General features: G+C 43.6%; 1 protein-coding gene across 5 annotated transcripts in view; it reads left to right on the top strand.

The window, feature by feature from the left end:
• Positions 1-10,477: 10,477 nt before the first annotated feature.
• LOC136361730 (ubiquitin-conjugating enzyme E2 E1) overlaps positions 10,478-23,762 on the top strand; it is a 46,075-nt gene continuing 32,790 nt past the window's right edge. For 2 of the 5 annotated variants that reach the window (XR_010743681.1, XM_066319848.1), the window contains exons 1-5: positions 10,478-10,672; positions 10,801-10,837; positions 11,347-11,411; positions 12,677-12,855; positions 14,952-15,002. Coding sequence is in view for 4 of the 5 variants with exons in the window: in XM_066319848.1 (XP_066175945.1) it covers positions 10,493-10,672; positions 10,801-10,837; positions 11,347-11,411; positions 12,677-12,855; positions 14,952-15,002 (512 nt within the window). In the remaining variant the exon portion in view is untranslated. Of the gene's footprint in view, positions 10,673-10,800; positions 10,838-11,346; positions 11,412-12,676; positions 12,856-14,951; positions 15,003-23,762 lie in introns of those variants that run through there. The other 3 variants (XM_066319863.1, XM_066319870.1, XM_066319879.1) reach the window with 3 other exon arrangements.

The following is a 23,762-nucleotide window of genomic DNA, read 5'->3' on the forward strand; positions in this document are numbered from 1 at the left end:
TCTGGAAAGGTGCTTTAAGATTTAGCAGATACAGAGAGTAATTTGTTTCTAACAAATTGTATCTGTGGCTCTGTGGCCATAATGCATTTCAAAGAGATTATTTTTAATCTCATCTGTCAGGACTTACACCAGCATTGTCAATTCAGCCTCCTGATATCCTTTGCAGCCCTGTTTCCTATAAATCTATTACCTTTGCTTTCTTACTTTTTTTCTATTTTTGTTTTCTTACCCAATCTCCCCCATCAGCACTCAGAAATGTTTCCAGCCCTGCCCATAACAGTGTATCCAGGATATGCAAGAGTCTCTGATTGATGGCTGCTTGTCTGCCAATGCACAGGTGTGAATTAGGAAACCAGTCTGGAGTCCAGCCAACACACTTTTGTTCTTGCAGCATGTTGTGTCATCAGTGGCAGGGGTTTGGACATAAACATTTAGGGCACCAAATGACACATTCTAGTGTCCAGATACTTTATGCCAAGTGGCAATTCACACCTTGGGGAGGACCAAAATAAAAATTAAACAAACAAACAAACAACCCAAACAAACCCAAATCTGTCAAAAAAACACAAACCCAAACAGCAACATATATAAGCTTACTTCATGCAACTGCCACTGCCACTGGAAGCAAGGTTTTGCCCACATTTCCAGGTTTGCTTTAGCCTGTTCCATTACAGAACAAGGGTAGTACATTAAGCCATTTAATATACAAAAGAAAATACTGTCCACGCAATGAAGGGGAGACAAGCTGCTGTTGAACACGGGAGAAATTCCATCAGCCAGGCCAGGGCTCCTCACAGCAGGCTCTTGGCATCCTTTTCCCCATGAACAAGAGCACTCAGACCTGTGTCTTAGTCTGCTTCTGAGGGCTGTGTGAGCAAGCAGTGGCTGGAAGGCTACATCCAGGTCTGCTAAAGGCAAGCAGAGCTCATTAGTTTTTGTCTTCCTACAGGGGTGCGAGATTCCCTGTGCATCTTATTTTCTACTTTGCCCTTGAGCATAAGAGAGGGAAGGGCTTGCTGTATGAAATTTGCTTAACAGATTCCTAATTCTACTGAGCAAACATATCTACACACCACAGAGCAGGCCCACAAATATATTAGAATTGTGAATTGTCCCAGATCTTTGGCAGTAGGGGAGTAAGATTTTCCAAGTGACTGAGTTAATTGATGCCTCCAAAAGCACCGTAAACTGATCTATTGGACTTGACTCTGAGCTCCCTTTATTCCAGTGTAAATCTGCAGTAAGCCTGCTGAACTCAATAAAGTTATGTCAAGGCAAAGTCAGAATTCTTCTCTTCACTTTTTTTCCTTTACTGTGCTGCTTAATCCCATAGATGCAATGAAACTGAAAAATCTATATATACAAACTCCATTGGCCAGGCTATCTTATTGTGAAACCCACAGTATATTCCAACCTTATAAAAAATCATTCAAGTGTGACACTGTCCCCTCTCTTCCTTTTTTGATAAGCATTGAGCAAGGGCTGCCAATAGCACAGAAACTGGAAGACAGGAAAATAATATTTCACAGCAGTGGAAAAAACATAACTGAATGGATATTAAGACCGGTAAATTAAAGAAACCCACAATACCTGGGTAATACATCTACAACACACAGCTAAAGCACAGATGTTAAGGCAACTAAAGGATTCCCCCAATGGCAGTCTCTGAGTTGCAGAAAGCAGCAGAATTTCCACTAATGATTTGCTTATAAAAATCGGCTCCTATCCAATGGCTTAAATTGAAACATATTAAACTAATGAAAAGAATCTTGTTGACTTCATCATTCAGTACATGAGGCTTGATGAATTTAAATAAAAGCAGACTGGTGAAATACTGTCATTTTAAATAAACCCACAGTTTCTCAGGTTGCAGATGATTGTTCTGCATTGTCTGTCCTGTGTGACGCTGTATATTTAGTAGGGTGAATGTCATCTTTCTGTGGCATGGACAAAAAATAAATGGGCATCTTCTGAAATCAGCAGATTTTCAAAGCAAAACTAATGGCAGAATTTAGAAGTGGCATTGGAAAGGTGTTAGTCCTGTCTCTGCTATTTGAAAAATCTCCAAGTTCTTTGCCAACAAAATCCTAGAAAAAATGGTAATACTCCATTTCCTTATTAGCTGTTTTTAAAAAAATCATATTAATATGCCTTTCATATCAGCCTACGCTGTAAAGACTGCCTGTAGTTTCAATACATAAATTCTGAGATCTGAAATGCAAATTTCATTTTTGAGGACACGACAATTTATGCACAAATCTTCAAAGAGCAACTCTCCTTCTGACTATACCTAGCAGAGGAAGTACTCTTGACATCTGTTGTTCAGTGTCTTTTATATTTTTTTTTTCAACCTCAGTTTTGGAAACAAAACCTTTCAGGGTGTGGTACAATGGCCACCCAAAGTGCCACAAAGTTGTGCAGTTTCACTGACACCTTAAACATTGTATTCTCTATAGGAGGCATGTTCTTCTGCTTTGTTCTAAGCATACACATCACTGGATTCTTACCAGACACAACACATATCTCTGGGCTGGGAGACATCTTACTACAATAGATTTATTTCTATGACTATATCTATTGACTTGGGGTATGGTTAAAAAAAAAAAAAAAAAAAAAAAAAAAAAAAAAAAAAAAAAAAAAAAAAGAAGAAGAAGCAGTTGAAACCCTTGAAACAGGACTTAAAATCCTGCAATTATGTTATTATGTCCTGTTCATATGTAGTAATGCCTAAAGCCCAGTTATGCTATAGGAATGAAAAGCTGGTGTCCAGAGGGCTCCTATTTGTATCACATCCACTGATGCAAGAGGTAGTGGTTCTCAAACTGTAGGTCTCCGTGGACCAGAGAGGCTGTAGAGCATTTGCTGTGTTACTGATCAATTGAGAGAAAGATGCTTCCACAGACAGTTGCAAAGCCCTTCAAGGAGCAGCCTGGAAACCTGGAAGAAACAGGAAATATGGTGAAGGACCTCGTGTAGTGGCATTTACTAGGGAAGAAACGGGGGGAGAAAGGAACTAATTGACCATTTTGTATGCTTGAAGAAGATGGGAGAAAAAAATGTGACTGGCTGACTGGACATACTGGCCCAAACTCAGGGAACCACTTGCAGAGAGTTAAGTAAAGAGAAAAGGAAGAAGAAATTGAAACGGCAAAAAACAATCAGAGAATCATGGTCCTACAAATATGGGGAAAGACAGTGCTTCAGGCTATTGGGAGAGGGGAAGAAAAGAAAAAGTCAGAGGGGTAGAAAAGCTACAATAAATTCTTTGAGGAAGAATTGCAAACATGGCATTAAAGGAAGCTCCTCCTGCTTCAGTTTTAACTCAACAGAAATGTTGAATGAAGAGATTGGCAAAGAAACTTGATTACACCATGGATAAAGTTTTCCAAAGCATGTCTGTGCAGCCAAAGGGGTTGCTTTATCATATAACGTTATATAATTATACAGTACCTTGTGTGAATGTTCTAGAAGTGAACCTTTTTCCAGTTTGGACTTATATTGGTCTGGACAGGCTAATTGAACCAGAGATGGCATTTTTATGGTGGAACAGGAATTCACAGGTAGGGTTATGATTGTTTAACTATGTCTGTATGTTTCATTGATGTGAAGGGTGAAACATATCTGTGTGGATAAAGTCTGAAACATCTAGCTGCCCTTCAGGCCATAGACGTGACGTTCATTAGCTTAGCAAGAAGTCACGTTTCAAAGACACCTTTTATGATGGTATGGGAACAGAACAAAACAGCACAAGTTTATTTAACAACAAAAAGGGTATTTTACAGGTACTCAGAAATGTTTAGGCTTCCTAAGCTTATACTCCCATCTCAGCAATTGCTGAATATGCTACAGGGAAATTTCATGAACATGAATGAGAGAAGGGATAATGAAGAAGTGTTGCATGTGAAGTTTTAGTCCATGCTGTGAACACTTCTATAACCTTTGGCATAATCGATGAGTTACCATGGTCTATATCAGGAAAAAAAAATAAACAATAATGTTTAAGAAGTTTTGAAGTTATGGGCTCTCTAAAGCTGGAGTTTTTAAAAACTTACACTTTTCATTTCAATTATTTACATGGGAAATGAAGAATACTTTATCACTCCAGAAAGATGAAAAACTATATGATTCAGGTGTTAAATATAAGTACTGGTTAACAATCAGATGCATGTTCTATTCTTTGCTTTCATGTACTGGTCAGACAAAAAGAGAAGAAAAGAATTGCAATACACTGGTTTCTCGAGAATGCAGCATCAGGGATCTGTAAAAGTCTGAGTGATTCTATTGCTTCCTTTTGAAGGCTCTGATAATAAGAAGGCCTAGGGAGAAAAATTGCAGTTGAAGACCATTGAAGTCTTGAACTGTAGTCAAGCCACAGAGTGAAATTACTGAGCCCTGAACACCTCTCCTGATCTTTCTCTGTTGAGAAGAACCTTTGTTAGATGAGGAGCCAGAGGTTGAAAGACTCAATTGAAATCCTCACTAAATACATTTTCTAAGAAGTTAGGACATGTAGATTTTTTTCCTCACATTGATTTAGAAATCCACAGAATTGTAGCAGATGGGAAACCTCTCATTTTTTAATAGAAAGAAAAAACTAGAATATTACCAATTCAGCATATGAGCAAGCAAAGCAGAATTTCTTGTACTTAGCCATCTGAGTGAGAGAGACTCTTACTGTGGCACTGAGAAATATTTGAAGGTGCAGAAAGAAAGGACTGTAGGTGTAAATATTATTTATAAAGTGAGAAAAGCTTTTATCTCAAATACTAGGAAAATTACTTTGTCCACATATTACTGAGTTCTTAAATAGCCCATTCAGTACAACTGACTGACATTTTATATGTCTTATTGCAGGTCTGCATCTCTACAATGAGTGATTTTCCAGGGTATGTATTCCATGGTCAATCTAACATTCTGGTGACCATATGATAAATACTGCCCTTTTCCCTCTGATTTTATCAAAGTGATAAAATCAAAGGCAGAGGCATAAACTGTGAGCCTATTAAAAAGCCATCTACACTAGTTCTCCTATCTGACTCTTTTGTTTCAAGACAGAGACACTCCGAGGTTAAGCTTCCACCAGAAAAAGAGCTCTTGGATAGTTATGCAGGCATTACAGTTGTACAGACAAAATGCAGTGTCAGGAGGTGCACCCTGTGCTGGCAAACCAGTCTTTTAGATTGGCTTTTACTGGGCTACACCTGGTGTTATCCCAGCACAGGCATGTCAAAACCTAACTATATGTCAGCTATGGATTTGCTCCAGCAGTGGACATTGCCACTGGCTACTTAGGGGTGACAAATAAAAAGCAAACACAAGTTTAAATGTCAAGTTTTACTTTCCTGCATGCTAGCAAGAGAAGAGAGGCAAAAGCACTGTATTTGCTGCAGTTTGACCCATCACTTCCAAGAGCCCTTTTGTCTGGGTCATGTTGGCCACATCTTTCATCTCTTCCAGGGCACTTGACAACAGGAATGCCATCACTCTGGGATCTTTCCTATGGCAGTACTGCTTGATGATAGTTCTTTTGCTTGGTCTAGTATAATTCCTCCACTCTCTGAGTTTCTTCAGAACCTGAGTACTGCTGGAAAATCATACATGGAAAAGGGATATGTAAAAATGGAAAGTTGATGTTGATCAATAAAGTCCTGTAAGCTGAAAAATAGGCAGAAACAGGGAAAACATCTGAACTAGGGGACCATGCACTGCCAGAAGAGAAAGATCAAAGAATCTGGAATACAGCAATCCAGGGAACCTAGATGGGGCTTTGAGCAACCCGGTCTAGTGGAAGATGTCCCTGCCAATGGCACAGGAGTTGGAACTAGGTAATCTTCAAGGTGCCTTCCAACCAAACCATTCTATGACTCTATGAGGAAAAGCAAAGCCAGCTACTGCAAAGCCCAAAGGAAGCACAGAGACCACTGGAAGCACAGAGAGGCAGCATTCTGCAGAAAAGGAGATCAATCCCTCAGGCACGAGAAAGGAAGTGACAAAAAAGTCTAATGGGTAGCTATGAGGAAAGTCTCAATGTGGACTTTTATTTATACTTTCAGTCTAATTCCAGATAAACATCATTCTCTTTTTCTACAGGATGGAAAATGAAGATCAGAATTAGGGAGTCAATGCCAGAAACACAGACAAGGGAAGCACCACCTGCCTCTCAGTCTTGATTGCTAAGTAATAGCTATAGATTGGGCAAACTGAGAAAGTAGTGAATCATTGTATCTTCAAGGTAAAGCAATTCTAAGACTCTATCTTATCACCTGGAAGTGAGGCAGAAGCCCCTGGAAATATATCTCATGAAACTTGTTATGAGGCTGTGAAATTGAATTGATCTAAGCATCTCTAGTTTTTCAATTACCAAAATGAACCTGACCATATACCAGGACATGCACAAAAGGAGCACAGTAGAGGCAGAAGATATTAACAGTTATATGCAGCTATACTTCTCTGTTTAAGCTTTTGGAATCTATTGCCAGCCGGTCTCTACATCTGTAGGGGTTCAGCCAGGACTTCAGCAAGGCAAAAAACATGTAACAGATCTCTGTATTTCTGTCCACACTGACAGTCTCTCAGCACAGCCTTCAGGTCCCAGGACTAATCTCAAACAGAACCAAACTAAGTAGTAAATAGTAAGAGTCTGACAATGACACCTAAAGTTTTCCTTCACAACTAAGTCCTCTTTTGTACTGGAATAAAAGGAGAGGAAACAAGACTTCTTCTCCTTGTGGACCCTTTCATTCTTCTGTAAGGAACTGAAAAAGATATAATTCTAAGGACTAAGAGCTGCATTGTGTGAGAAAATTACAGCAAGGGAAGTTGGACAGCATTATTAAGTTATGGCAAGATAGTTGTGAACAGGAAACCAATGGGTAAATTCACTATCTTATGTCACATACATAAGCCGTTTGTGTTTTCTCTGTTACATTTTGTCTCATTTGAATGAAGTTCCTTCCTCTTTTGGAAGAGTTTCTGTCTAGCTTTATTCAAGTAGTTGTATTGTAAGTCCTGAGCTTATTGTCATTTATCCTTGCCACCTCACTTTGTATCACAGGGTCACACAGAAAGGACAAAGTGTGTCATCACAGGACTGTGTGAGGTATCAGCGTGTTTGTCACTTTGCCACTGGCACGTGCAAGTGTGACATTACCAGCAAGCTGACATTAGGAGAACCAAAGAAATTATTTCTTTCATCTCCCCACAAAAGGTTTGATGCAAAACTCACTGAAATTGCTGGAAATATTAGGTGCTTTAGCTCAGACCCAAACAGAGCAGCCAGAAATAATGCTGAAAAGGTATTTGGAACTGAGATGGTACAAAAGGACTAATCTGAGTCACCTTCCCTGAGCAGAAGACCCAGAGCAATTTGAACCAGCTACCTTCTGTTGTGAATTAAGCTCAATGCCCCAAAGGCAACTCAGTTCCAGTCATCTATCTTTTCAGCCTCCTCCAAACTCAATCCAGAGGGAAAAGTGACTAATCCTATTCAGTTGCTACACTCAACTAGTGCTATCGATTAAAAAAGCTGGGGGCACAGAGAAAAATGAATAATCTGGGTCAGTTTTCCTCTGCAAGTCCTTTGCACAACTTGGCCAGGAAAATGAACAAAAAAACCCAAACCAAAACTAAGGAAACAGGAAGAGGAAGCACTGATAAGAAGGAAAGTTCACCCAATAAAGTGCACACACTTTACAGGAAAGAAACAGAAGCAGACCAGTGGCATTTTGTCAAAATTCCCAAGGTGGGATGAGATTGATTAGAGGAGGCAGTTCTTCTATTTGGTGGAAAAAGAATCATGTACTACACTCTCTTCCCTTTTTTCCATGTCTGTGCAGAGCTGAGAGGCCAAGCATGGAAGAAGAGCAAGCTGCAAAAACATTTCTGGGCATAGCAGTCGGCTTCGTGGCTCCCTCTCTCTCCAGTGCCCTGGGCATGGCATGGCTAGCACAAGAGAACAGCCCATTGCTGGTCCTAGCCTCCTAGTGACCTAGGAGGTGACTCATAAAATGGGAGTTGCCACTGTAACAGCTGCTCGAGCGCTGACATTAGTAGGTGCTTTCAGCAAAAGCATTTTTGGGTAGGCTTCAAAGTAAATAACCCGCTGCTGCTGGTTATCATATTATTACTTTGAACAGGGTTACCAAGGATTGTGTGCTAACGAAAAGGTTAATCTACAGATAACCCCCCACCAAGATTATTAACATAATATAGGAAAAGTGCCTGTGTGACTTTGTAGCAATATTTACATTTTCTCTGCCTCTTATTACAGAACTGGAGGGCTTTCATTATTAATGTCAGTTGTCTCACTTGATTTCGCTGAAGGTTTCCTGTGACAACAGGAAAGGGCTGAAGTTTTGGTTTGGGTTTTGGGGGTTTTTTTTTGTTTGTTTGTTTGTTTGGTGGGTTTTTTGTTTGTTTGGGGTTTTTTTGGTGGTGAAAATGAAGATTTTCTGTTTTAGAAGAGCTATTCCATATAAGCAGTGACATTTGTTAAGCCTGGTCACTTTGCTCTGTGTCCTCACATTTTTTGCATCTGTCACCTGACACATGGCACCATACTGCCAGCCCCATCCTCCACAGTCCCCTGGGTCGGTCAGGAAAATGCTGGCAGAGGGACTCATCACAGTCTTCAGGAGCTGAATTCTGATCCTGTTCTGTCAATGAAGGGCATGAAGTAATCGGATCATCCACCTTTATCTAAATGCCAGTTTTCATGACATTTATTACGTGTCATCAGGGCCATGGTCAGTGGTGGAGATGCCACAGCTCTACAGTTCTTAGAAGGTAGGATGACTACAGCTTCCCAAGCATCATTCCCGTAGGTCATACTGGACAGGTTGTCTCTGCTAGCAAACCATTTTTGGAAGAAAGTTTACTGAAGCCTAATACACGGTACTACAGGTAATAAAGACTGAAGAGTAGGGTTAACAGAAAGAGCAGGTTAACAGAAAAAAAAAGCCCCCAAATCAAAATCCAAAACACAAAGACCATTTAAGCGTGACACTGCAGTGGAATTCCTTCTGTTGTCAGGGTGACACTCACAGTCTCACTGGGGTGTACATATCTAACACACTGCGCAGCTCAAACAGGAGACTATTTAGCAAGTTTGAGGAGTGTAGGTAGATTAAGGATTGGCCCAGGGGAAATGAGATGCTGCTGAGGTGTGTGCAGAAAATAGGTGAGGGAGGAGAAACAGAGAAGGTAAGGAGAGAGACGCAGCAGTTGCAAAAATCCAAGGAAGTAGAGAAGAGGGTGACAGAAAAAGACTATCCCTGCAGGGATGTCCACTTTAGGGGTACCTCTGGCTCAAAGATTACAGGACATAAATGGTGAAAGGCCAGTGCCAGGAGCAGACCCTTGTGTTGATCCACAAAGTGTGAAGCTGCTGTCCCACGGAGGAAGGGCTGAGCATCCCTAGGCAGCCTGGCTGACAGCTGACCCCAAATGCAGCCAGGGGCACCCACTACCCGACCCTCGCCTGGAGGGTTTCATCCCCGCTCAAGCCTCCGCCCTAGCTAAGGGTCTTCCCGGGGGGCAGCTTCACAGCAGCGGTCCCAGCGGCGGGCAGGCCCCCGGCTCCCACGGGAGCCCGAAGGCGGCCGCCGGGCACGGCCGCGGGGAATGGGGAGGGCTCCCGGGCCGGACCCGCGCCCGCCGCTGGGGCCATGTTGGCAGCCCGGGAGCGGGCAGCGCCCGGCAGCGTCAGACGGGAAGCCCGGGCTTCGGGAGGAGCCAGCCTCGGCTGCCCCCGCTCCCCCCCGCCGCGGCTGCCATGCGGAGGTGTCCAGCCTCGGGATGTCCCCCCGCCGCTCCTGCGGCCTCGGTTTTGTAATCGACCCCTCGGGACTCCCAAGGTGTCACGTCGCAACAGCGCCCTGTGGAGCCAGCAGTCCCTGTGTGCCTGCGGATCACCTCGAGGTCCTCCCCTGGGAGAAGGGGTGACATACAAACTCCGATCCATTATCGTGGTGCGTGGTGGTGACAGTCCAGTGTATTTTCGGCCACTGAAGACACTAAGTAACTCGATAGGCGATCCCTCGATAGGCTGTGGAAACTGGCGGCACCGAGCCAAATGTGGCCCGGGTGAGGTCGGTGGGGAATGCTGGTCCCCATTGTCCCTCCACGAGTGGGTCCGGCACCTCCAGGAAGAGCCGCGGCTGCCCACCGGGGCTGCTCCCCGCGCCTGGGTCGGGGGTAGTGAGTAGCTCCAGCCAAATCACTTTTCTCCGTTGGCTGGACAGGGAGCAAGAGACGGTCAGCAGAGGTTTCGGAGAAATTAATAAATCGCCCCGCGATTACAACACGCTAGCGAATACAACACGCCTTTTCCCGCAGACGAGCTCCCCATCAGGGGACTGGGGGGAAAAAAAAATCCCTAATACTTTTACCTTTAGAAAATAGAAAGGTCTCTGTGTGTGTATCTGTGTGCGTCTGTGTGTTAGTGCTGTCGCTGCCAAGCCCAGAATTTTGTTTTCTCTCCCAGCATGCGTTGATGACATCACGAAGTGCCCCTTCTTTGTGTGTCAGTGATGTCACCAAATGCAGTGTGGGGGACAATGGAATCCTGAACTCCGGGCGAGGGCGAGTGGGAAGCGGCTGCTCCTGCTGCTGGTTCAGGGCTGAGCCGGGGGAGGGAAGGGAGGACACAGCTGCTGCTTTAGGGCTGAAACAGGTGAGAGACGGGAAAGCTGCCGGGGATTCCTTTTACCTGGATTGGTGGGGGCGAGTGGGTTTTGGACTAGGCTCTTTTTTTTATTTATTTTTTTCTCTCTCTCTCTTATTGCTTTCAAACTGAGACAGGTGAGAAGTTGCTGCTGCTGCCGGAGGGACAAAGCAGGTGAGGCAGGGGAGAAGCTTTGGGGTTAAAACAGTTGTGAGAATAGGAGGAAAGCAAGCAGCCCCCGCGCCGAGCCTAGTTCCCCCTCTGAGCCTTAAAAAAAGCAGCCCCGGGAGCTGCCCCTCTCCCAGCCACCTGCTTCCACCGCGTCCCCGCGGGGCTCTCGCACGGAAGCAGCTGCGGAGCCGGGGAGGGCGCCTGTCCCTCTCCCCCCCGACACCCCTGCAGGTTACTTTTCAGAGGGTCTCCATTAAAAACTCACGTCCCCTTCCGTGTGCCCCTTTCTTCCCTCCGCGGGGGGGAGGGAAAGGGAGGGGGCCGTGGCGGCCGGGATCCCCCTCCATCCCCGGAGCTGGGGCTCCGCCGCCCGCCCCCGCCGCCCCCCGCTCCGCGCCGAGTGGCGCCCCGGCCCCACCGCCCCCCAGCCCCGCTCGGCGGTGGGGGAGGCAGCCAGGGAAGCCATTGCCTGTTTAATAGTTGCTGTTGCAGCACTTCCGCTTCTCTCCCAGCGAGAGAGACACGAGTGGCCAGGCCCAGCCGCACCGAGGAGGAGCAGCCAGACACAAAGGGAGAGGTAGGGGGACGGGGCACCCCCCGCCGCCCTCCCCGGGGGCAGGGGCGAGGGGCAGGGCCGGCCGCGGCCCGGCGATGGGGCGGCAGCCGGCGGGGCAGGGGGGTCGCGCCCGGGGCTGTCAGGTACCGCTGTCCCCCGGCCCTGCGGGCCCGCGGCCGGGGCAGCTTGGCCGGGCCCCCTCGGGCTCTCGGCCGGCGGGGCCGGGGGCGCTCCCCGGGGGCCCGTGGCCCTGGGAGGGAGGCGGCCGTGTGCCGTACCCCCCCCGGCGCCCGCGGCTGCCCCCCGAGCCCTTCCCCCGAACTCTCCCGGGGCGCTCTGCCAGTCCCCCCCCATCCCTCCCGACGGCTTCTCGCCCCTCTCGGGTGCGGACCTGCCCTCGGTAGCCCGCCGTGCTCGCCCTCCTCCCCCGTGCCCCCGGGGTGCCCGCATGGACCCGGGCTGCCTCCCCCTGGCCCCCGCTGCCCGGCTCCCTGACACCGGCCTCCCCGGGCCCTCCACTCTGCCCCTCGTAGGCCCTGGCTGTCCTTCCCCCCACGTCCCCCCCGGCACGGACCCTCTGCTCCCTTCCCCCTCCGCTGGCATATGCCCCTCAGTGCAGTGGGCCTCGGTGGGTGCCACCAGTGCACCCCACTCCCTGCTTAGCCCTTCCCTGGGTTTGCTCCCTTCCTGCCGCCTCCCCTCACGGCTTCCAACACCCGATCCCACAGACAGGGGTTATCCGGCAGGCAGGGGTTTCCCCACCACAGGTCACACATCTGCCAGGGTCTTCCCTGTGTTGCCAGTGATGCCCCGCTTCCATTTTAGACCTGGCGACGGTCACCCCCCCGGCCCCATCCCTTCCTGCCTCCCCCATGTGCCTCCCGGGAACCCAAGGGACCGGAGCTGTTCCATTTTTATCTCCTACACCCCTAGGCTCGATAGTGGTGGGTGGTGATGGCTCCTCTCGCGTGTGCAGTTTGGGGGAGATTAGAAAGAATTGCTTTGAGCTTCCCTGATCCTCGCCTCGTTCCAGTCTCCTCGCATTCCGCACTTGCTTTTTGAGAGGAAGCCTTTAAAGTCTCTTTACCCTTGCTCCTCGGTGTTACTAGTGCAGGGGAAGCTATTGCTTCTCCTGTATGGCTGTAGGGCCTAGAGAGGAGAGGGAGACACGAGGATCCTTTAAAAGGAGCATGACCCAAACACAGAGCGAGATTGTCAGCAGCCTTTCTCTGTGTGTATTTGTGTTCACTGTTTGTTCCCCACGCCCCATGGTGTCTCCTCTCCAGGTTGGGGTGTGTGGTGGGGGGGTCGCTATGTCGGATGACGATTCGAGGGCCAGCACCAGCTCCTCCTCATCTTCATCCTCCAACCAACAGACAGAGAAAGAGACAAGCACGCCTAAGAAGAAGGAAAGCAAAGTCAGCATGAGTAAAAACTCTAAACTGCTATCTACCAGTGCCAAGAGGTGAGGACGCAGTCCGTTTTCTCACGGATTTGTTGCATCTTCCCTTCTTCCTCATTTTATTTTGCTCTGTTCCCCTGCTGCTCCCGTTCCTCATCTCTAGCCCTTGTGCTCAACCTTTCCATTCGAAGCTGCTATTGTCTCACTTTTTTCAGCGTCTTGCTGCAGTGAGTGTCTGCCCAGCTTCACTGCTCTCTGGTCCCTCTTCCTGCTTATTCCAAATATTTTCCTGGCTTTTCTTCTTCTGGACTGTTATCTTGACCCTCAATTATTTCTGCTGTCTTTTCCTTTTTCCTTACTAGCATTTGTTATGGGGTAGGATTCACATTTAGACCTTTTTTAATTTTTTCTGCTACTGGAAGCTATATGGCCCCAAGTAAGGCATTGCATTTTAACATCCATTTCTCTCTCTTTTGGATTGGAGTCTAGAGTGTCCTTTTTTTCTTTCCAGGACTGATCTGGAGATGTATTAATGTTTGTGAAGTTTTGAGTTTGCTTGCTTTGAGGGAGTGCATTCCAGTGCAAGGGGTATAATATATACCAAGATCTTTACCAACAAATACATTACTGTTCTTTTTGTCTGCCCATCACTTATATTGAATTTTCTACGTATGATTGGATGCTGGCTGGAATAAATAATCCACAGCAGCCCCACTTGTGGCCATTCTGCTCTAAAATAGTCTTTGCTCACAGCACAGAGTGGGTTTGGGCTTTTTTTGAGGATAAAGTAATTTTTATTCCAGAATAATGTCTAGGGACGGACACCTGCATAGAGCAGTAATTCCAATCAGTTTTCTTCATTTGGACAGACTCTTGGAGCTACTCATTTGGAAAAAAAAAAAAAAGTTACCCTTTCTTACTTATTCTGTGTGTCACCTGAATTCAGCACCATCCTGCTGCAGGGAGCTAAGCTGACAAATGGAGATTTTCAAGCAAACTTGCAGTTCTTCAGTAGGAATAATAAACCATCTCACTGAACAGCTTTGCCAGGCAGCAGAGAGGTTGTATCAGTAGGTGTCTGAAGTGACTGGGGTTTTATGCAAATGCCCTGTCGTAGCAACTAAGTTCTCTGTGGCTTTGTAGAATTTAGGCAGTTTGGTTGTTCCAGATCTCCACTCAGCAGGTTTCCATGGTAAACTGACATAGATAGTGGCAAGCAGTGTTTACATGTTGTGCCCTTCACTCTTTTAAGGAGAAGATTTTAAGCTACCTCCTGTGGAAAGGCTGTGGTTCTTGTGTGTGACAAGTGGCAGGAGATGCTGGCTGAGTTTAAAGGAGAAGGGAGGCAGGCTGAGTGCTGGGTGGGGAAATCTGGAAGGGAAGCCTGAGTGACAGTAATGGGACTCCAGGGAAGAGGATGATAGCTGGTTGGGCGTTCTGTGGCAAAAGCAGAGTAAGCCCAGAATAGTCTGGGCCGGGAGGACAGGGTGTTGGCCGAGCACAGTGGAGAGAGGGAGCGTCTGGAGTCCTAGGGAGGGGAAATGGGGGTGTTGTGTGGCTCTCCAGGGTGAAGAGAAGGGAGAATTGAAGGTGGTAGGAATGTGCAGGAGCCTCGGAAATAGATATTCACCTTCCTTAAAGTGTCCTTGAGAATGGCGCAGTTATTGACTCCCTCGGGGCTGTGGGTTTGTTTGTTTTTTTTCCTCAGGATGGTGATGAGAAGCTGGGGGAGAGAGGAGGGAGCCAATTTGGCAATGACTGTTCCTCTCAATCCTATAAGACTAAAATTCCTTTTCAGACTGCAGTTTCCTCTTGGTGCATCACATTTGCAGAGGTTTCCCCTCGTTTACAGGCTGGTTGGCAGAGCAAAGCGGACAGTCTTTTCCACTGCGTGGTTCGCATCTTTGTGGGAGCGCGGAGCAGTGCACCTGTCTGGGTTCAGTGCACAATGCCTGTCTGCTTTCCTGCCTTCTTTAACAGGGCAGGGTGCCTGTCCTGCTTGGGGGGTTTGAACTGGTGGGAGGCTGCAGCTGAGAATGTACTCCTCTCTCATGTACTGTGGCAAGCTCACAGTGACAGTATGTATGCAAGGAGAATGTGTTAACTGCTGTCCCACAGTGAATTACTTACCTTTGTTCCTTCTTGCTTTATTGCTACAGGATTCAGAAGGAATTGGCTGACATCACCTTAGATCCACCTCCCAACTGCAGGTTGGTGTCGATTCCTTTCCTGGGGAGGGTGGGGGAAGGTGAGGGGCTGCAGTGTGCCGGTGTGTTGTGGCTCTGGATGCAGCAGAGGAACGGCTGTTTAGGGGCCAACAGTACTTTTGTGAGTGCTTGCATGACTTTAAATAGTTTCCAGGTGGGGGTGCCTCCAGAAATTGTATATGTTTTGACCAGTTTTCTGTTTGTTTGGGATGTTTGTTTTGGTTTTTTTAACGATTGCCTTTCAATATGTTACACTGTTTTGTGTGTGTGTAGGTTTCAGAAACTGGCCTATAAGGAAGAGCGTGAAAACTTTCTCCTTGTTTGTTTTTGGTTTTGGTTTATAAATCTAATGCCTGACTGCACTAATCTTATATAAATAAGAGTCCTGCCAAGGAAGCAGAGAATGCTCTGAGGTTTTTAGCTCAAGAGTTATGTTGTGAACAGCAGTTGGACAGTGGAAGACAAGTGCGAATTCATCACTCAGTGGGTGCCTGACTGAAACATGCATCTTAGCTGATGAAACACAAAGCAGAGATATTCTGCTGCTCTTTATAAAGCAGCTTGTTTTTAAGTATGTTTTAGAAATTTGTATTTTTTAAGAACCATCTAGCAGGTTGATTTGTTTCATTGCATGGTGTCCCTGAACCTCTTTGCATTTGGAGAGGAGGCAGTAGTAGTGTAACATCTTTGGTTATACTTGCTCATCCAAGAGGAACGGGGCTTTCAGTCTGGTCTGTGTTTGCTTTAGTCGCCAATGCGTAACTCTGTTTGCATCTTCTTGCTGTAGCTGAGGTTTGGTGTCTTTTGATGTTGGTAGTAGCAGAAATCAGAGAAATAATTTTTTTATAAATGATCATTTAAATTGGTATTTTTTGTATTGAGTTTCCACCCACAAATGTACATGAACCCTTTTATTGAAGATTTTTGCCACTGTTAGTCTGTGGGGAGGCATTAGTGCAAGAGTTTGCCTGACAGGTCCAGAGCCACCCTTTCAGTACCAGTCCCTAGGATCATAATTAATTAAAGGAGAGATTGAATGTGATGTGTGACATCTAATCTGATATTGAGAAGATTTTTGTGCTGTTGGGATTATAACCAATAAATTTTGAAATCTTTAGCTGTGACAGTGTTGTTTTAGGGACAGTAATTACTTACTTGAATATTACAAAATTTCCAGTTCTTGGGCTGGAGATGTCTGTCCTGTGTGCATCCTAGCTCTGTGTCAGGATGAAATCCACATGTTTTTCCCTCCTCCTCCCACTTTACCCTGATTTTCATGGGAAAGAAACACAGAAGCGTATGTCAGGCACTGTTACTTGCTCTCTTGATAACTGAGTGTGGATGGTCGAGGTGCTGGGACTTCAGGCTGAACTTTGCAAGTCTGTCCAAAAGCTGTGATAGTACATGAGTATGTTAGATTGCCTGTTTCTTCTGAAGGTTTATGTAAATGGCATTAGAACCCTAATTTGTCCTTGTTTCAATTGAATTAATTCACAGGTAAAGATAAACTAGCAGACTACTTGTCAAAATACAATGTAGTTTTGGTTTTTCTTTTTTAATTACATAGGCCATTGAGGATAATGCACTTCAAGGCCCACATAGTAAGTTTGTGCTATTTCAGCCTTTACAAATATTTCTAATGGTAAAAATCAGTTTGTATAACAAGTAGTGATGATTGATCTTCATCCATAGTGGAGTTACAAGTATTCTGCATTCCGTTTGACTTTCAGATGAGTGACAGTGAAGGCTGGCAACTCCTGCAAGTAATGCGTGAAACTAGTGTAGCTGTTACTGCCTTTTAATATGTTGATAGATAGGAAAACGTGAGTGGAGGGATTTGTTGTGTGTGTGTGACCAAAGCAGTTTTGATATTGCTCATCTTGGGGTAAAGTCATCCTACTTCTGTGAATGTGGTGCTGAGAGCCAAGAGGAGCAGCTCTGCTTATGGCTCACAGGGCTCCAGTTGTGCAATCAAGCACTGGGAGTTTGCCCCTGTAGTGGATGGTTTGTAAAAAAGGCAGGCAGGTGCCGATTGCCACAACAGCTCTTGTTTCAGCTGAGATGAGTTTCAGCTATTGCAGTTATGGGGAAAGTTCTCCTCTTGTGGAAAAAAAAGAAATAATCAATTTATGACTGTGAGGAGATTAGGCAAATGAGAGACTCTGATTGCTGCATGATCTTTAAGGTTGCCAAAATTTGTTCTCGGGAAGCCTCCTAACAGGGTCACTGTTTCCTTTATATTTTTTCCTTTCATATGAACATTACTGGCATACTGTGAAGGAGGTATTAAATACATAGTTCGAGATCTTAGTTTCAGTTTCCTGCCTTTATGACTTTGCTTACTCTAACCTTGCCTCTGACCTCCTGCCCCTCATATCTCTGCTGTCTTTGTGCCTCTACAGACTTCTTTCAGGTGTCACTGAAGGAGAAGCCAGTCCTCTCCTTTCAGGCATCTTGCTCTCTCCTGCAAGTTTAATCTTAGAACTTACATATTCAGGGCATTAGGTATGATGCTCATACTACCTGTTGTGCTGTCAATTTTAGAGGTTGCCAAAGCCTCAGGTCACATTTGAAAATGTTTGTCTGAAACTGTATCCTGTGTTATATTAGAAACACCATAATCTTTTTTCTTTTTCTGGACATCTGTCTTACACCCCCCACCACCATGTTTGTATTTTTCCCTATTCTATGCCCGGTATTTGATACAAGTTCATGGTTAGCTGTGCTTGAATTTTTTGCCTCGTTGCAAAATACTGTTCTTCTTTCAGTCTTACTGCAGTAATGGGAGTTCAAGATATTTAATATATCCCAGAGCAGCTCTGCATATTTAAAGACAAAGGTTCCAGTTGTGAATGATTTTTAGTAAGAACTGTTCTACCACATCTTATATGAGGTATTTTTCTTCTTATAAAATATGACATACAAGATGCAATTACAAATAATGACAACCATTTGACATTTCAAACAAAATAGCTTAAAAATAAATGTTTCATTTTTATTTCTGTAGCTTTCAGTGACTGTATTTTTATGTATGTAACCCACAGATCATCTGTTTAAAAAACAAAAACCAAAAAACCCAAACCCCAAGCACACTCAACACCCTGTGATTGAGCAGCTGTGTGGTTTTTACACATATGTGGGTAATATGAGGGGAAGTTTGTTCCAGAACTTCCTCTCTCCTCAGTACTTTCCTTGCTTCTGTTTTTTCCATAGCTTGCCTGTGTCACCCAAAAGCTTACCTGGGCTTGTGTCTCATTGGCTGTTTCATTTCTCACCCCTTTGTGCTTGTGCCACCTTCCTCAGGCTGTCATTTTGATTTTCACTGGTTAGTGCAGTTAGTTGTGCAGAGGTGCAGAATATGTGCATGGGAGCAGTCTCTGTTTGGCCTGAATTCAAAAAGTAGATTTTTGGACTTGAAAACATTTTCTAAAGAGATATATTTTATACATGTCGCAAATTTGTGGGCTCCTGCTGGGAGCAATGCTGTCCTCGTAAGTGTCCTAGTGTAATGTATGTTTGGCAGCTACTTCTGAATGGATTTTAGTCCTCTTCATTGTTTTCAGTAGGCTAGTGCTCTGGAGGTCTTTAATTTCTGCAAGATGATTTGACTCCCAATACTAATACTGAGTTATGAAAGTTAAATATGGCTTTCAAGTTCAAAAGGTGGTTAGTGGTTAATATGAATTGGAGAATGACTGGACCTAAAGTGTTTTAAATCTTTTAAGACTGTATCTGGTGATCTCTTCTACTTTGTTCTATATCAGAGTGTTTTAGAACTCAAAGAAGGGTAACTAGGAACTTCTTACTTTTGGTCTCTTGTGTATGCTACTGACATAGGAGGTGTTATGCCTTTGCTTTGGGTCTGCAGATGTCAAAACATGGTTCCATCTTGCTATGTAGGCAGTCTTGACTTTTGTTTGCTGGTAACACTTAGGAGTGTTGTGCAAAAGTTTTCCTTCTCTCTCTGTGATGAAGTGTCCAAAGCTTTAGGAGAAGTAAATTAAAGCTTTAAGTACTCTTTATTCGCTTTGTGTTATTGATTCAACCTCTATATCTCCTGATGGTAGGTCTACTTATTGATGTGAGGTTGTGGAACAAGTGGTTTTCCCCGTTTTTAAGGATGGGGAGTTACAGCACACACAAAAAAAGTGACTTGTCCAAGGTCATGCAGGAAGTCTTTGGCAAAGTGGAGAAATGAATGTAAATCTCTTTTGTTTTGAGCTAACTTGCAGCTGAGCTGTTCTGCTGGAACTGTGTGCATCAGTTGTATTATGAGCAGGGCTTTGAATTTGTGCTTTATTGGGTGTCTGGTATTGACTGTATGTAAGCATGGTAATTTAATGTTTTTTTTCCCATCTGTGTAGATGGACCAAAATGGATATTAACTAGAATTAATGTTTTTTAATCTAACTTAGCCAAACTGAAACAAGTTTGTCTCCACATGGCTCATTTAAGTCCATATAGGCAAGACCAGCTGTTATTTAAACAAAAATAATTTTTAAACCTTCACTAAAGGAGGCATTTGCCTGCAGGGCTTACCATTGCTTCAGAGTAAAATGCTATCACAAATTCATTATTTAAATAATAATAAAATACAGTTGTGTTTCTTGGCACCTTCAGCCCAGTTTTTGTAAATTCACGGAATAAGGACCAGATCTCCTTGAGAGTCTCGTGAAAGTTAACTGTCAGCACTTAATAAATGTGTGTCTCACTAAAGATGGTGGGGAGAAGTGCTCTCCTTTATAACATATGGAATATTAATAGTTTTCAAAACTTTGCAATGTGGAATTAAGATTTCTTGGCTTGAGAGAAGTCTGCATAAAATGTGTGGCTCAAAGGCAGTTTTGAACTCAACAGCTTCATATTGTAATTAATATATTTCATCTACATACCATACAAGTCTGGCATTTGCCTTGCTTATATTTTTATATAGTGCTTGTAATTTTTTGCAAATGTATTTTTTCAAAACTTTCAACTCCTATAATGCTTTAAGTGCTTTTGCTTTTAAATCTAGTATAGTATCTAAGGATGGATTGTCACTGTTAAACTCTAATATCAGTGTTGTTTTTGTTACTTTCATGTGTGAAATAGCCCTTCCTGAACACACTCATATTCTATAGCATAAACTTTCCAGTCTTATATTTTCTAACTAACAAGCTTAATTTCATTATGACTTTTTTTCCTTAATATGTACAGGCTGATTATTAGGTCAGGAATGACACAAATGCCAGCTTTTGCTTCCTTGTAGAAATAAAAAACTATTATCGCCTTTAAGGAAGGTGAAATTATCAGCTTACAAAAGTGGGTTTAGAATTCTTTTTTTTTTTTCTTTTTTTCCCACTGTTGAAAATGTGAATGTTTTCTTTAAGAAGTTTCCAGATACAGGATATGAAGGACCTTCATAATTAGTGCTCTGTGCAGTTGTAAAATATCTTTGTCATATAAACTACCAGTGGTTCAACATTCCCTCCTTGCTTTGTTTGGCACATGATCCCTGGAGAAATAACTCTTCCTTTTGAAATGGTGTATTAACTAATTTAGAGATCCTCTGCAGCTGTGTATGGTCTAGCTTGCAAACCATAAAAATAATGCATTTCTACACTGGCTAAATTTAAGTACATGGAGGTAGCAGCTCCTGCAGGCGAAGTCCTCTGCCCGATGTACTCAGACAAAGGCTGCACAGGAGCAGTTCCTTTGCTGAGGATCGATTAGTTAATATTACAGGGATTAACTTTTCTGAAGCCACTTCTGTTTTTATTTTAACTGTCAGAAGTGTTTTGATGGCCAGGCTGTTCGGATACTGTGAAGGAGGAGCTGGCTGATGCTGTAGATTTTGCTTGGCATGTCCTGGCTTGGTAATTCCCAAATGAACTGCATTCTGTGCTTTTGCATGCCAAACATGGAAACGATGAATCTTGAGCGCGGCTGTGAAATTGTATCGTGGCTAAGAACAAAAAGGATTGAAATCCCTTCTGTGCTCGCTCCCTTGTATACCACTTAATTTTGTTATTTGACTTTCAGTTTTGCTGCCCTTGGAGGGCACTGTGCAACTGTGTTTATGATGCTGCATATATGTTTTATCTGACAAATTCTTATATTTCCTCTTGGTTACACAGTCTTGTTTAGTTTTTCACTTGTATTCCAGTGCTACTTGTCTGGATTTTATATTGGATATGTGTATAGCAGCAGTTTATATGTCTGGTTTTCTTTTAAGAAATACACACTGTATGTGTATGATACTTTGCAGACATAAATGGGAAAAATGTATGTGCGCTGTTTATACTTTAGGGCTTGAATCTGTCTTGCGTTTTTACATGTAGACAAAATTATCCATGGATAGCTGGCTTGTCTAGGGGATCAAGGAGGATGGGTTCAGATTTGAAAATTTCAACAAGAGCAGGTTGCCAGAGCCTTATGGTTTCTGAGGAATGGGCTGGTTTTGAGAGCTGGTGTCATTGCATGTGGCAGATATTTGCTTTGGTCCTGCTGTTGGAGGGGGTTGTGGTGGGGATGGAAACGGAGCTCACCTGCACCGGGACATCAGTGGATTGAGGTGATCAGGGAGTTTGTGCATAGTGAAGCTTCTGCAGCCTCTGCTTGCACTCTTCTGTAATTCTACATGACAGACCAGCCTTCCATGCAACACCTTTTCAGAAGCATTTAATGTACTAAAAAAACGGATACCATTTTATGTAAATGGGTTAAGAGGTTACTGCACACCTGTGCAGACACACACCACGGTCAAAGTTAAGGGCTATGCTTTCCCCACAAAACAAAGTGCTTCAAACTAAGTTAAATTAGTGATGCAATTTAGTCATTATAAGTAAAATCTTGCCAATCTGTACATTTATTTGAATGAAATATATTTATACTTATTTTTCCCTCTGAGGCTTAACAGTGGAGGTCTAAATACTCACTTCATTATACTGCAAAACCGAGGAGAGAACATGTATTGTCAAGTACTATAAATAAACTACAACTGTCAAAATAAGCACTGTGCACTCAGGAATTCAGAGGGGTTTTCTTGTTTCTCTTGCCAATTTGCAAATTTCAGCAACATGCAATTAAAATTCCAAGGCATTTGTGGAAAGTGTAATGGTTGCAACCATGCATTTAATACATATTTTCTGTGTGTAAGGGGCTAATTCACACTACAAGGAGATGTTGCAGAGCTGGATGCTTAAGTTCAATATCCAATTTGCAGTGTTCTTTATTAACCTGGACTCTGGAGGAAGGAAGCTGAGGGAGAAAAGGAGAGTGGGGCATGCAGACTGTAGCTTGGGGCAGATGAGGTATTTGAATCTCCCCACTCCCTCCAGTCTCTTCCATATTTTCACAACTGAAAATATGGGTCGAGTAAGATGAAATTGAGCTGTTTTGAGAACTGGGTCCCTCAAAACAGGGTCCAGGCCAAGTTTTGGCAGTTCATTTGTTTAAAAGAAAATACAAAGTAATTGGATTAAAGAGGCTGTACGATTAATGATGTAGAGTCCTGTTAGATTTCTTTGCTTCTGTGTTTCTGTGAATCAGTGTAGAATTTAGGTCTCAATTCCTCCAGGAGCTTCAACTTAGAGTCAAAAGTGAGCGTGAGCCTAATCAGATGAGCATGTTAGATGTGTTTTGTACTTTGTATCAGTGTAAAAGACTGTTTAAAAAGATTGCTTATCTCTCCATCTGAAGCTGCTGGACTTGCTGGAAACACAGAATCTTGATCTGGTACTGAGAATTGTAAAGGCAAAATAGGGAGGAGCTCTCTGGAGCTAATATTTAATCTTTTTCTGCTGTAGGTATCTGAGCAATGCATTTTGGCCAGCACTGTAATCCCAGTCTCTCACTGGGAGAAATCTGGAGAGGGGTCTTGGTGTGTTTTCTTTTGATGCTTAGGATCCTATAGGATTTGCACACAGGGGTGAAATGACCCCCCAAACATTAAAAATTAATTCTGAAATCAAAAGTGTCTTTTCACAATAGGTGAACTCATAAAAAAACCCAAACAAACTACTTCTGATACAGTCTAAAAACTTTGTCAGATTTATCTGAGATAGTTGTTCTACCAGGAAAACTGCCAGGGTAACTATCTCAAAGGTTTTAGATGCAGTTTGAATATTTTCACTGACATTTTAAGGTGCTAATTTAGGTTATGACTGTTATGGATTGTCATATGTTTGCAGTTTTCAAGTGGACAACTTCTAGAAAGTTTCAATGTTTTATTTTATATTCTGAACAAGTGTAGCTGCTCTGAGAAGTGGCCTATAAATGGTGGAGAAAGTGCAATTTATCTCATTAAAGCACTGTTTAGCTGCTGCAGATGGTTTTGAAAGATTGTTAAAATGTACACAGAAAGTAATAATACCATTTAAAAGTAATTAGATCAATATCAAAATACCACAAAAGGTCATTTCATCAGAAGTTTCAGATCAAACAGATTGTTGTAATACTGTATGTGCACAGTATTCTCTATATGTCTTAGTAACCTTTTTAAAGGAGGTAAATTAGGTGATGCATACAAGCCCTTATAGTGTCCTCTTTGTCTTCCTTATAAGTTATTTATCAGCAAGAATTGTCTAGCTTTCTTTTTGATGGGGTAATTCTTAATTTGAGATTCTCATCTTATTATGTAGTGCTTTGAGTTCTGGTAAAAGTATTTATGTCTCCTTACACCTGGGTGACTGTGGGAGAGAGAAAAGACTGAAGGCTTTAAATAGCCATTCTAAGTCTCAAAATATCATGAATCTCACTGAGTTCTCCATTGCATTGAAATTG

This window comes from Sylvia atricapilla, chromosome 1 (assembly GCF_009819655.1).
Source record: "Sylvia atricapilla isolate bSylAtr1 chromosome 1, bSylAtr1.pri, whole genome shotgun sequence".
Lineage (NCBI taxonomy): Eukaryota > Metazoa > Chordata > Aves > Passeriformes > Sylviidae > Sylvia > Sylvia atricapilla.